The following is a 14,347-nucleotide window of genomic DNA, read 5'->3' on the forward strand; positions in this document are numbered from 1 at the left end:
TAAAACACTATCTAACAGGTAGAAATCCAATTTCTAATGACCAAGTCCGAGAGTCCGGCACTACAGCCCTGCTTTCAGTATTATTCATGCAGTCATTTTTCACCATATCATTTATCACTGCAATCTCTAGAAGTAAGATATAACTATTTAAACTCAAATGAATGTTGCATCAGGTTTCGTTTAACTGACAAATAATTTTGTATTGTGTCAATGCTTGTCATGTGACACACAGCAGCCACAATAGCACTGTATAACAGATATAGCCTTATGTTTTATTATTATTTTCCCTTTTTACTCAAAATATTCCCAGACGTGTTAACTATATCATAAAAAATCTTGATTCTCAAATATGTGCAAGTAAATGCATTTTGCACCTTTTATAGATTGTTAGTTGATCTATAATGGGCGATGGGTAGCAGTAGCATAATAGTTTAATCTATCAACTATGCAAAATTACCCTCTTTTTACTTCAGTTCTAGATATTAGAGTTAGCAAACAGTCCAAGCACTCTCATAAAATCAATGAAGCGGTTTACACTGAAATTAATATCTTACTTGCATTCGTACACACATCTGCACTTTAAGATGAGAAAATTCGCAAGGTCAAAACACACAATGAAACTCAAAAATAAATTAAATAAAAATTAGAAATTCTAAGGTCCAAAAAAACGATTGAGCTATGAATATTTTTTGAGCTGTTTTATTTCTGTTGGGGCTGCTCCTCAGAAAACGAATGCCAAATACATTTTCATACATGATTGGAGATTCACTGGCCAAATCTCTGAACAAAATGTAGTTTTGTGGATTAAAAAAAAAAACTGACCAAAAGAAAAGAAAAACTATATTGCATGAGAAATGTTTTCTACTTTACTCAGTCACTTAATTCTTTTGGAAGACGGTTAAACATGCAATGGTTCAGAAACAGGCTATTAGAAAATATTAATGGTCCCTGAGAAAAAGACAAAAACATTTTTGATAAGTCGTTATCTTACTGTTTGCAATTGAAAGGGAGAATTCAGCCAGTATTTCCAAAATAACTGAACGTTCACTATACTTTAGTCTAGACTAAACACTAGACTATCCTCGTACCAACACGTAAGAGTATTTATGGCGGTGGACGGTTGCTAACAGTAAGGAAATGCTTTAGTACACAAGAGCAAAACAGAAATTCAATCAAATCCAATTCGTCAAAAAGAGAAAAACAAAACCGGTTTCATGCTTATTTCCAACCTTTGAAACCTGACCAGACACCTGTCTTTTAATTAAAACACTCTGTTTCAAATTCACATTAAAAAAGAATTAGAGTTTCATTATACCGGGCTATGAACAGGTTTGCAGATCTGCATCTCTGTTTATGAAATTGTCAGTTGTGTGGAAGGATCACTTTTTCTAGCTGCCAGAATTGAATAACCAAATCAAATTCAATAAAACTAAATAAATAAAGCACAACGTTTCCTTACCATATTAAGCACATTACATAGTTTCATATGAATGCTTATGCATTCTAAAATAAGCCAGCAAAACCTATTTATCAATAAAAACATTTACAAATGTCCACAAATGCAGTTCTTTTCATATCTATGTGCATGAAAACATTTATTCAGCCGGCCAAAAAAAAGAACATTTTTAAAAGCTAACAAAAATGTTTTCTTTTGCAGGTTTCTTTTACTCTCCTCGGTCCAAACGCTGTTGCATCACCATCTGAAGAGCGTCTGTGTCTCTACGCCTTCTCATCCTTCCCTGCATTTGTGAGGGCTGATGTCTAAACAGTAAACACATACTATATTAATAAAGATATGACAAAAAATAATGCATTAAAACACAAATCCATTAAAATGCCATTTCTAAAATTCATATAAAACACCTGTTCGACCATCTTCTGCATCTTCTCAATGACAGAGATCATCTGGCTGCTGTTTTCTCTCAGAGTCTTCTCGTATGTTTTGTTAAGTGTCTCGGATTTCTCCAGTTTCCTCTTCAGCTCGTTCTGATGGCCCTGCTCTGATTCATTAGACGCCTTCCTCGCTTCTGCTGCCTCTGCATCACATGTACAAACACCGGACACGCATTCAAATGCATGCATAAAATCTTGTGCATCACATGATACTGGAATGTAATGGCAGAAATACAGCATCACGCCAGGAGAGGTTTAAAGGAACAGTTCACCCCCCAAAAATGAACATTTGCTGAAAATGTACTGAAGATGCAGAGTTGTTTCTTCATCAGATTTGTAGAAATGTAGCATTGCATCAGTGTTTCACCAATGGATGCTCTGCAGTGAATGGGTGCCGTCAGAATGAGAGTCCAAACAGCTGATAAAAACATCACAATAATCCACACCACTCCAGTCCAACAGATAATGACTGGTGAAGCCAAAATATACATGTTTGTAAGAAACAAATTCATCATTAAGATGCTTTTGACTTTAAAAATGTTGCTTCCAACCAAAATTTGAGTCCATAATCCTTCACATCAAAATCCACCCACATATTTGTTTAGAGCTGTACGGTGCTTGATCTACATTTCACTCTTGATTCAGACCAGATTATTAGTTTTTTTACTGTAAAAAGCAATATTATGGATTGAGGAAATAGTTTGTTTTTTTTGGCCAGAATCAACAGTTTTTAGTGAGAAATGTCTTCTTGTGATGTTTTTATCATCTGTTTGGACTCTCATTCTGACGGCACCCATTCACTGCAGAGCATCCTTTGGTGAGACACTGATGCAATGCTACATTTCTCCAAAACTTGATGAAGAAACAAACTCACCTTCATCTGACAGGTGAGGACATTTTCAGCAAATCTGGCTTAACTATGCGTCTAAAGCATCACGGTCTCACCGAGTCTGGCTTGTAGTGCGCTGACACACTTCTCTAGTTCCCGTTGGGCCGCTTTGCTGCTCTCCAGCGTCTGCAGTAGGTTTGGTAAGTTAATGACATTCCCTCTGTAGTTCACCAGATCTGTGTTAGCGGTGCGATGTGCAGATGCTCCCTCTTTGCATGACTGGCCGGGCAACATGGCTTTATTTCCTGAGAGGAACACACTGGTATTTTCATAATGCTATGGACAAACGTGTTTACACACTTTATCAGATTGCATGACTCACCCTCAGCACTGGCGCTGCTGTCTGTCTGATCAGCGTCTGACCAGCGACTGCACAGATTTCTGTAGAGGCAAAGCCCACCGACCGCAGCCTTCCTGACCAGATCCTGCGCCTGAGGAGAGATGGGACATCAGACAGACTTAAAATACACTGTTTTTACATATAATTGAAGAATGCACGTCAATACACATCAAATAATTGTGTTCTTCAGTTTTTCAGTACGAATTTCTAAACATTCTTAAATCAAGATACATTAACTTGAGAAGCAAAATTACTTGAGATATACCAAAATGAAGTGGGTTTATGCTTAAAATAAATAAAAAATGTGTCAATAGGGTTAGGACTTAAAAGATTTAATATAGGTAATTTAGCTTTTTTAAGTTTATAAATTGATTTCAGAAGATAATAGGTAAAATTATTTTTTTTTGCTGTGTGATTTATATTTTTACCGTATTTTTTTTATTCGACTGTGATATGCAAGTGCACGGTCTTCTTATCTTTTACAAATTTCTACTAATTTTCATTTTGAATCAATGTTCCTGGTTCGTCTCTGAGCTGGTTGGTTTGGTTTATAGGTTTGAACACTGAATATAATACTCTAACATGCCTAAATTACAAATATTTCACTATACAATTTTAACTAGATTGAGATATTTTATTGATTAACTGATAAAAAGAAAGAAAACCATTTTTTTTTCTAATTCAGTATGGGTACACAAAAAACAAAACAATAATTATTATATTATTATTATTAAATTATTTATTATCATTATTCAAAATATTTTATTTATTTATAAAACTTAATCACATTTTTCACTAAATGCACTATTATAGCAATGACAATAATAATACTAATTTTTTATGGTTAGTTCATGTAAATTGACAGTGCATTAATGTTAAAAAGCACAACTTTTGATTTTAATAATGCATTAGTAAATGTTGTAATTAACATGAACTAAAATTAATAAATGCTGTAGAAGTATTTAACTAATGAACCTTACTGTAAAGTGTTATCAATTAAATCAATAAAGAAATATACTACTTTTCCAATACTACTGCTGTACTGTAAAATAAAAACAAACATTAAATTATGCTAATAAGATACAGCAAGAAATATAATGTTTTATATCATTTTAAAATATAACATTTTATTTTTTTATTTAAATTCTAGTAAACGAGAATTAAAAATAAACAAATTGATACAGAAATATACTACCATTTCAATAAAACTATTTTCTGTCAAATAAAAAAGGATTTATTAAGTATTAATAACAATATTAATTACAATAACAATTTTATTTATTCTGCAGAATTCTAAGAAACAAAACCTGAGCAGGACTGAGAAACAGGCCGAGAGACAGCAGGATGTTGATCAGGTCTTGCTCTCGAAGACTTCCTGTCAGCTGACGGTCAAAGAACACCCAGGACAGAAGCACTTTACGAGGAAGTTGAGCCGTCCAGCCCAGAGGACGTTCCTTCAAGCACACAAACAGACACGTTTAGAGGAGAAGACACGAGACGTGTGGCTGAGACACAAGCAGAAATCTGATTTCTTACGCTATCTTTTGACGGCTGAGTGTCTGAGGCGCTGCTGCTCTGCCCGTCTCCTCCTAAACTTTGACTTTTACTCTCTTTTAGATGCTCAGATTGTTTTTCAGTTTCGTCCACGTGTGCCTTGTATTCCGTCTCTCTCTCCTCATCCTTCTCTTTGGGTTTCCTCTTCTTCGCATCGATCAATCCTTTCTTTTTTCCCATCTGTTTGTCAGATTTTTTGGGCTCATCCTCCTTTACAGAGAAAACAGTGTAAAAAATATCTATTTAGTAATCAGCCAATCATAACAGAGGTGATTTACATTCAGAGGTTAAATCCTTAAAGGAACAGCAGACCATTTAATTTTGTTTAGAATTGTTTTTGTGAAAGGATCCTTGTCTGACACTGAAAGTGAACTTCATTTAAAATTCCACAATGTAAAAAAAAATGTAAAAGCTTATTACATATTGTTTAGGAGTATTCTTTCCCTTTGCACATCCAGATGTCCATCAGTGTTGTTTCAAAAACTTATTTAATTAAACCAAAATTTAAAATTGAATGCTTCTTTATTTCAGCTAGTTGCACCAGGCAATATTTCTAATTTTTATTTAATTTGACTTGATATGGTAAAATAACTAAAACTGAAAAAATAATTTGTAAAAAACTATATATTAACATGTTAGAACACGCACACAGCAAAATTACTAAAACTTTAAATTAAATTAAAAACAGGAAATATAAAAGCAAAAACAATTCCAAAATATTAGTAAAACTATAATAGAATTAGGGCTTGCAAATAATTAATCGTGATTAATCACATCCAAAATAAAAGTTTTTGTTTACATACTAATGTGTGTGTACTTTGTGTGTGTGTGTTTGTGTGTGTGTGTGTGTGTGCGTGTGTATATATATATATATATATATATATATATATATATATATATATATATATAAAATAGAATTGTGTGTGCAGCAGGATTATTATAGTTATTATAATAAAAAATGTACAACTTTAAATGAAATAAAATAAAAACCTTGAAATTATTTTATTTCAGCTAGTTTCAAGACAACATTTACGTGATGTACTAAAACAACTACAAATGAAATAAAAAAAACTATAGAAATATATTAATATTTAACAAAAAAAAAACAAATACAACTTTAAAATTTAAAAGAAAACAAAACATTCAAATCAAAACTAATTTACACTATTATTAAAACTATAACAGTATCTCAGTGATCCTAAAATACCACAGGTGTGCAGTCTAGTGTACCATGGGTGCGCTGCTGTCCTCTTTGACGCCGGTCAGCGGGACACTGGGGTCCTGAGGCAGACGGCACAGACACTGATACAGCTGAAGCCCAAAATCCCTCTGGAGCATCTCGCTGAACATCTCCGCCATCAAACTCACCTGATACCAGCAAGAGAGACGTCAGCGAAGACAACAGTGCACCTTAACAATGCTAACTACATCACGTATTGAAGAGTTCACAGAACTGTTATCAGTGAAGTTTGACTGTTTTGCTATTGCAGGGGATTTTTGATATTCACACAGATAATGCAGAAATCAAAACTACAATAGGAATTATAACTGTTTTAAACACTTTTGACCAGATTCAGCATGTGCATGGACCCACACACATCATTAGAAGTCTAAACATTTCATCCATTGTTATTATAGACGTAGCACTGTCTGATCACTTCTTTACTTTCTTTGAAATATTGATCTCTGCTAACACTGAATCTAGACCTGTCTCTGTTTTTCATGGAGGCTATATCTTAAACACCAAGCATTTCTGCAGACTCTGTTGATCTTCTCCTTGATTCCTGTAACTCAAAAGTTAAGAATGTTATTGATGATATAGCTCCTGTGAAAGTCAGTAAGAAGACTAGCAGACAAAAAAACCACCTTGGGAGAAAATCAGCAGTAGCTCAGAAAATGACAAGAAAACGCTGAAAAACTGAGCAGATGTGGAGGAAGACGAAACTTGAAATTCACTATAGCATCTGTAAAGACAGCCTTCATGCTTTCAATGTGGAACTATCCACAGCTAGATAGAGTTTCTTCTCAAACCCTATAAACAAAATGAAATGAAACTTAAACAACACTCTTTTTACTACTGTTGAGAGATTAACAAACCCTCCAAATCAGACTCCCATTGAAGTGCTCTCAGACAGCAAATGGAGCAAGTATAGACCAATATCAAATCTCCCTTTTATAGGCAAGTTTACTGAAAAGGTAGTTTTTAATCAGCTCGACAACTACTTAAACTCAAATGGACACCTGGACAATTTCAATCTGGTTTCCGAGCACATCACAGCACAGACACAGCATTCATTAAGATAAAAAAAATTATATTCGCTTAAATTCGGATTCTGGCAAAATATCAGTGCTGTGTCTGACACGGTCTATCGTAACATACATCTACAGAGACGGGAAGACTGGGTCTGGCTTTCTGGGATGGTACTCAAATGGTTCAGGTCATACTTAGAAGGGAGAGGTTATTATGTGAGTCTAGGAGAGCATGAGTCTTAGTAGACGTCCATGACATGCGGGGTCCCACAAGGCTCTATGCTTGCACCGCTCTTGTTTACCTGTATATGCTCCCACTGAGTCAAATAATGAGAAAGAACCAAATTGCCTATCACAGCAGATGACAACTAGATTTACCTAGCCTTATCTCCAAATGACTACAGCCCAAATGACTCCCTCTGACAATGCATTGTTAACCGTTTTACCTCACAGCTGTCCCGTGTCTGAGGCGTCTGGGGCTCCAGCAGTGAAGACAGAGACACGACAGACAGATTGAGTCCAGCCGAGGGGTGAAAAACCACGGACGGAGCTTCTGGAAGTGACAAATCACCATCCTGGATGACAGGAAAGATACAGACAAGTTAGAAGACATCTCTGATATGATTCTAAGCATATTTCGGATGACTCTGAGGTCATTGCTAAGTCTGTACCAGCGTTTTTTGTCGTAATTTTGCCCAGTCTTCTTCTGTTGGAACTAGATTCCACACATCTGGTAACAGCACCACAACGGTCTCTATTTTATCTCCGAAAAGATATCTCAGCTCTGCCATCTTGTGCCTTTAGAGACAGAAAGACATGCATGCAAATTATTAATGAATATATAAAAGACAAAAAGTGAGGTATTTCTTATGTTTACTTAATTAAAACATAAGACTAAAATTTGGGATTATGTTTGAGGTCGGCAAGTTAATTAAAGAAGTCTCTGTTGCTCACCAATGATACATTTGTTTGTTCACAAATACAGAAAAAACTGGAATATTGTGAAATATTATTAAAATTTTAAAATAACTGTTTTCTATGTGAATATCTGTTAAAATATAATTTATTTCTGTGATCAAAGTTGTATTTTTAGCATCAATACTCCAGAAATCATGCTAATATGATGATTTGCTTCTCAAAAGCATTTCTGATTATCATCAATGTTGGAAATGGTTAATATTTTTGTGGAAACTGCGATACATTTATTTTTTCAGGATTCTTTGATTAATAGAAAGTTCAAAAGAACAGCATTGACTTGAAACAGAAATGTTTGTTACATTATACATATATTTACTATCACTTTTGATCAATTGAATACATCCTTGCTGAATAGAAGTAAAAAAAAAACTTATGGATCCCAAAATTATGAATAGTAGTGTATTAAAAATGCATTTAAACTATAAATCGTTTATTTAGGGAACTTACAAATAAATAATTTATGCTTTACATCTATGTTTTTCTTCTTATTGTTGTTACTTATAGACCTTCTGTACATAAACAATACCAATTCAACCCGCTTTGGCAGACCAATAAATCTCAACTGCATTAAACTGAAATGAAAAACCAAATCTAGAGACCACTGTGTGCAGGCTGACAGGTCCAGAGCGGTTTGATCCTTTATGCAGCGGACCGCAGTGTTGACCAGCGTCGAACTGTCCTTCGCTGGATGCGCTCCGTCCGCTTTAGGTGACCAGTGACCCCCCGGAAGCCGCAGTTCACCTCCACTGTCCACCATCACAAACTACAACACAGAGAAAGAGCCAGGGACACAATTATACAGAACACTCATTTAAATACACATGCACGAAAGCAGCATGTTTTGGCTTCTACTCAAAATGGCATTTTGAGCTGAAACATCACAGTCACATTCTGGGGACTTGTGTTGCATATTGTGAAAAAAGGAGATAATAGGTGCCCTTTAATATTATTTCCCCCGAACAGCCGAAAAGAAAACATCAGCCGAAAAGCAGTCGACTTGCCGATTATGAATATTATGTGTCTTTAGAATTACGTGCAACATTTCCAGTAAGACAAGAGACATCCATGGAAACTTTTGATCGCAAAAAAGATTATTTACAGTAGAAAGCGTTTATTTAGATTATTAAAAGGTTCTTTAAAATGTTAAATGGGCACACTTGCCATTACATGTTTTAAACAGTAACATCTTAGTCTGAACCTAAAGTAATCTTGACAAACCATATATCATTGGAAAGCTTAAAGACTGTTGTTTTGATATTTGGTGACTGATTTTAGAGATATTTACAGAGAAACTGTAATTTATTAATATGCAAGAAGAGTACCCATCAGAGTCAGAGAGTGCGTTCTGACCTTTACTTTGAAATAGTGATGCACAGACGAAATCATGAAAAATCTGTAAAAATCTGTAAAAATCTTTATTAATTTTCATGGAGTTTTCAAAAGGTAACATCCATTGTATTTTTTGAGGAAAAAAAGGTCTAAAAGTATTTTTAATTATGTAGAAAAAACAATAGATTATCCTTTTTTGATGCATTACTATAACGCAATGGTAGCATGCCTTTTATGTGTTTTTTGAGGTTGAATTGAATTCAAGTACTACCATACTAACCCTTAATACTTCTGACTGTGATGTCTACTTCATAAATATTGAGAGAAGCATGGAAAAACATGTTTCTGGTCACTCGAACCATTTTTGGAAATGAAGGCACCCTTAAATGGTTACTAATGAGGTTTGATGGTCATCTAGTGGAAAAGCTTGGTACTGCGCCCAAACAAAACGTCACTGAAAGCTCATTTTTTGAGATATCAACCTCAAATTTGGAACATAACTTATTCATTTTGGTTTTGATTTTCTTGCACTTTTATAGTAAAACATGTTTTGTACAATATATATTTTATACAAAATATACATTTAAATTATTATATTTTCATAAACTTAAACTTCCATAACATATTTGTTATATAATCTTTATAACTTTTTTCAGTTTTACAATAATCTGCCGAGTGTCTGCTTTAAAAAGAGACCAACCTTAAGTCTGTGGACCAAAGAATTCAAAATGTATACCTGTGTAACTTTTCACGTCGATGCTCAAAGGTTTTCAAATATCTATTGCATCGCTATTCCGAACTTTTATTTTGAAGAGCTTGTGATTTCAGAGATGTTCTTACTTTGAGAAGTGCAGTGGGATGTACGGCCTCCTTTGAGAGGTTACAACACTGTGAGTACAAGTCCTCAAGACCCGGCACAGAAAACAGCAGAACCTGCGGAGAGAACACAACCATTCCTGAGAATCTGCGCCTTGCGTGGTCACATGATCGGTCAAGAGAGCGGTGCGTGTACCCTAACAGAGAAAGCATCATCTGTGGACTCGCAAACATCTGCTTCTCTCTCCGGCTGGTTTGATCCCACGTGAAAGTGACACGGTCCTCTCAGAGGAAGAGGATGCTCGAGCGGGAAACTCTGGCTCCAGGACAGCTGGAGGTGGAAGAGGTTGGAGGACAGGTGGAGGTTTGGGTACCGCCGCTGAAGCTCCAGATAATCACAGGCCTGGCTGAAAAAACCAAGAGGAAATGACAATAAGCTTATGTTTCATTAGAGCATCTCATGTTGTTTCTGAACGACTCACGTGTCCCTGGAGAAACTGGAGAATAAAGGAGCGCTGTGTGTGGATACGGAGCTGCTCTTTTTGGGCGCTTCCTCCTCTGAGGCAGGCCTCCATCTTTTTCGTTTTTGGTGCATGGCGTCTCCTCCCCACGGCCCTCCGCCGCCGTCCTCCCTGAGTCACGCCACAAAGAGCAACAAGGACGTGTTAAAATCAGGACAGTCTTCAAGCACGGTCACACAAAAACAACAGAACGAAGCGAGCGAAACATTTTGAAACAAATCAATACTATATTATAATAATAAGTGATGGTAGAGGCATTTATAATGTTGCAAAAGATTTCTATTTCAAATAAATGCATCATAAATCATGAATCCTGAAAAATAAAATGCATCACAGTTTCCACAAAAATATGAACTATTTTTAACATCGATAATAGTGATGTTTCTTGAGCAGTAAAGCAGTATGTTAGAATGATTTCTGAAGATCATGTGACACTGAAGACTGGAGGAATGATGCTGAAAATACAGCTGTGCATCACAGGAATAAATTGCATTTCGCAATATATTTAAATAGAAAACTGCATTTTTAATTTGTAATTATATTTACATTTTTTTAATCAAATTAATGCATCCTTGATGAGCATAATGCATCCAACAATGCAATGCACTCAACTTAAGCTTACATTTCTAGTATAAGGGATGATAATGCACAAGAAAAGTCCCAGCCAGTCTATCTTCCATTTATTATCTGTGTTGTTGTTGTCTCCGTGCACTGGACGCTTCTGTCACCAAAACAAATTCCTCGTATATGCAAATACACTTGGCGATAAAGCTCTTTCTGTTTCGTTTTCTGTTCTGCTTCTGTTCTGTACAGATGCATCGTCAACCTCAATTTTGACAACTTTGACTTTGATTTAATCAGACTGCTAAAAATTCAATGCAAAATTAAACTAAAAATGCAAGATTGTCGTTTCTTTGCTAATGATGTAACTGGATGCAACTCGTGGGTTCGTTGAAGAAACTAAAACTTTCAATTTAGTACCTATTTGTTTACAACCTGAGATTTGGAGCCCAATTAGATTGCAATGTAGTGTGGTCAATGTAGGCTGTTTAAAAGCATTTAATCATTGCATACTGGATAGTTTTATTTAAAGCATGCAGTGTACTGAGCACAGTATTCACTGAATGTGTGCCTCACCAGCGTCCACCTCTACGTCCTCCCATGACCTCAGCGTGTCTCTTCCGTCCTCCCGCCCAACCGTCAAACGGACCACTCCAGGACATCTGCTGGTGATGGGACATCTGCATCATACCAGGGTTTGGCTGCATGCTGGGAATCAGCGGTGGTATTTTGGGAGATTTCAGCAGAGGTTGTGGTTTGGTCCCTAAAATGCCAGGCTTCAGATTCGATGACATGGAGGGCAGCAGCGGAGGAGGAGATTTGAAGGGCTGACAGAACGAAAGCAGAGAAAGAGACAAAGCTTCTGAAGATCAAGCATAAAAAATAACATTATACACTCCTTCATAACACTCGCATGTCATTGATTATACAGAATCTTTACATGCATCTTGAAACCAAACGTTTACATTTGTTTGTCACTGTAGATTACAAATTGTAACATGATAGAGACTCATACTTCCACAGAACAAATAATGGTTGTTGATATAAATGTTAATAAATCTAAATTTAATTTTAAGGCAAAATTAACCTTTCACTGTTAAAGATATGCATTGTTTGCCACTGTTAATATTATAAATAATTCATAAAATAGTATGTGCACAATTTCATGTACATATTCAGCAAGCATGCATTGATTAAAAGTAACAGTAAAGACATCAAAAATGTTTTTGTTCATCAAAGAATCCTGAAAAAAAAGCAAATCGATTTCCATAAAAATAAAAATAAAACAATGAAGCAGCATAACTGTTTTTATAACATTGATAAAAAAATGTTTCTTATTAAGCAGCGAAACAGTATATTATTCTGCTTTCTGAAGATCATGTGACACTGAAGACTGGAGCAATGATGCTGAAAATACAGCGGAGCATCACAGAAATAAATTATATTTTAATTAGTGCTAGGCAACGATTACATTTTTTAATCGCGATTAATCGCATTATTGTCTGCAATTAATTGTATCAGGCACAAAACTAATAATGCATTCAAAAGTAGTGTATTGTGCACTTTTTTATTTAAAAGTACTGCTATATGAATGAAAGTGCAATAACATTTGGTTTGCAAACGCTTTAAACAAATAAGGTGCTTTTTTACAGCAGTGTTCCTTTTACATAGTAGCAGTTAAAACATTTCTTGTAAATCTTAACTTATAATAACACAAAGTCACATTACTTTTTTGATGCGCTTGGAGGAATTTATCGCAAAATGCATTTCCATCTCCCATTATTCACGTTAACCCTCTTCGCAAAACAAGTCAAAAACCACCAAGCAAGCGAATTAAGACATTTTTATTCTAAATTCAGCGTTTCCATCACACAATTCTGATGCAATACTTTCAAATGTGCATAAAAGCAGGGTGATAGAAATCCAGCTATTGAGCAACGGATTTTCATAATAATAAAAAAACTGCATTAACATGCGATAAAATAATTATCAGCAATAATCAATTAATGCGTAAACGCGTTAACTTGCCCAGCCCTAACTTTAATATACATTCACATAGAAACTAGTTATTTTAAATTGTAATAATATTTCAAAATATAACTGCATTTTTGAAAAAATAAATGCACCCTTGGTGAGCAGAAGAGATGTCTTTTAACAAAGTTTCAGAGCCCAAACATATGACAGGTAGTGTTTTTTAGTGGAAATTTTATATTTCTGTGCTTTAAAATAGAAAAGCAGTTATAAGGGTGAACATCAAGTCCAGAATTAAGGAAAATGCATTAATCACAGTACACCTAAACAAAATGATTATTCTCATTGTACTGTATTAAAAGCATGTTTTTCAAGCATTGCTCATGCAAATGCTGTGCATTTCTAATAACATTTCTCCCCACCTGTCCGTTCAGTGTCTGAACTTTCTGTGCCGTCCAGCTGATGGGCTTCAGGGGGTCCTGGACCGCTTTCACCAACACTTTCTCACCCACCAGAGGCACACGGCCCACTACAACACTGCAACACAAACCACAAACATACCTCACATCAAGCTGACACAGGTTATGACTGATTCATACAGAATAAAGCAAACATACAGACCTCACTGGGAAATGAACCTCCTGATCCACAATCCCATGATGCTCCTGCATCTGTGTGACCACCCCGGTGAACACCCGCTGCCTCATCTGAACACACAATCATTCACACAATACTAAAACAAAAAGTGTCTCTTTATGCACAATGCACAGACTCCCATAACATATGTCTCCATATCAGATTTTCTTTTCTCTTTTGCATGCAAGAGAAAGTATATTGAGTGCTTTGGGACATACGTGTATACACAATAGAAATGCACGAATGAAATATGTGAAATGATTCGTCTGCTTGTTGTGTAGGTCAACAGCAGCATGTGTGATATTCACTTCCTCATAGTGCATCAGCAGCTTTACAGGAACGGCAGTTTAATGCAGCTTCCCCGTGTCCAGCGATAATTATTTAGGACTTATCTATTAACAGAGGTGTTTGTTAATGTGCATCGGCGTTTTAAAGGTGAAACTCACCTGGATTTTGCGTTCGGTGTCTGTTTTTCCTCCACGTTAGTGCTTTTGTTTGTCTTCTGTCAGGGCGTTTCACAACAGCGGCACCAAGCGGCCAGTCAGCGTAACTGCAGGTGAAACGCCTTAAACTGCGTTTGGTTATAAATACACTATTTAAGACCGGACA

The 14,347-nt window shown here is 35.7% G+C and overlaps 1 protein-coding gene across 1 annotated transcript; it reads right to left on the minus strand.

Annotated features, from left to right (window-relative positions):
- Positions 1–683: 683 nt before the first annotated feature.
- LOC113102525 (cell cycle and apoptosis regulator protein 2-like) lies at positions 684–14,282 on the minus strand. Its single transcript, XM_026265820.1, has 17 exons — positions 14,185–14,282; positions 13,724–13,809; positions 13,525–13,639; positions 11,708–11,958; positions 10,532–10,681; positions 10,246–10,456; positions 10,074–10,166; positions 8,504–8,667; positions 7,598–7,724; positions 7,373–7,501; positions 5,907–6,044; positions 4,659–4,886; positions 4,430–4,576; positions 3,105–3,213; positions 2,839–3,027; positions 1,864–2,036; positions 684–1,761 (listed from the first exon to the last, which is right to left on the minus strand). The coding sequence occupies exons 2-17, from the start codon at positions 13,807–13,809 to the stop codon at positions 1,720–1,722; spliced, it is 2,352 nt and encodes a 783-aa protein (XP_026121605.1). The 5' UTR covers positions 14,185–14,282; the 3' UTR covers positions 684–1,719.
- Between the last annotated feature and the right edge of the window lie 65 nt (positions 14,283–14,347).

The sequence above is a fragment of the Carassius auratus genome, unplaced genomic scaffold (genome assembly GCF_003368295.1).
Source record: "Carassius auratus strain Wakin unplaced genomic scaffold, ASM336829v1 scaf_tig00217731, whole genome shotgun sequence".
In the NCBI taxonomy this organism is placed as follows: Eukaryota; Metazoa; Chordata; class Actinopteri; order Cypriniformes; family Cyprinidae; genus Carassius; species Carassius auratus.

Bases quoted from the DNA above. Each gene is read 5' to 3' on its own strand.
- LOC113102525 (XM_026265820.1), bottom strand. From the start codon at position 13,809: ATGAGGCAGCGGGTGTTCACCGGGGTGGTCACACAGATGCAGGAGCAT. The intron at 10,682-11,707 runs GTGAGGCACACA...GGCGTGACTCAG, and splicing joins GGACGTAGAGGTGGACGCTG to GGAGGACGGCGGCGGAGGGC. The intron at 7,502-7,597 runs GTACAGACTTAG...CCTGTCATCCAG, and splicing joins AATTACGACAAAAAACGCTG to GATGGTGATTTGTCACTTCC.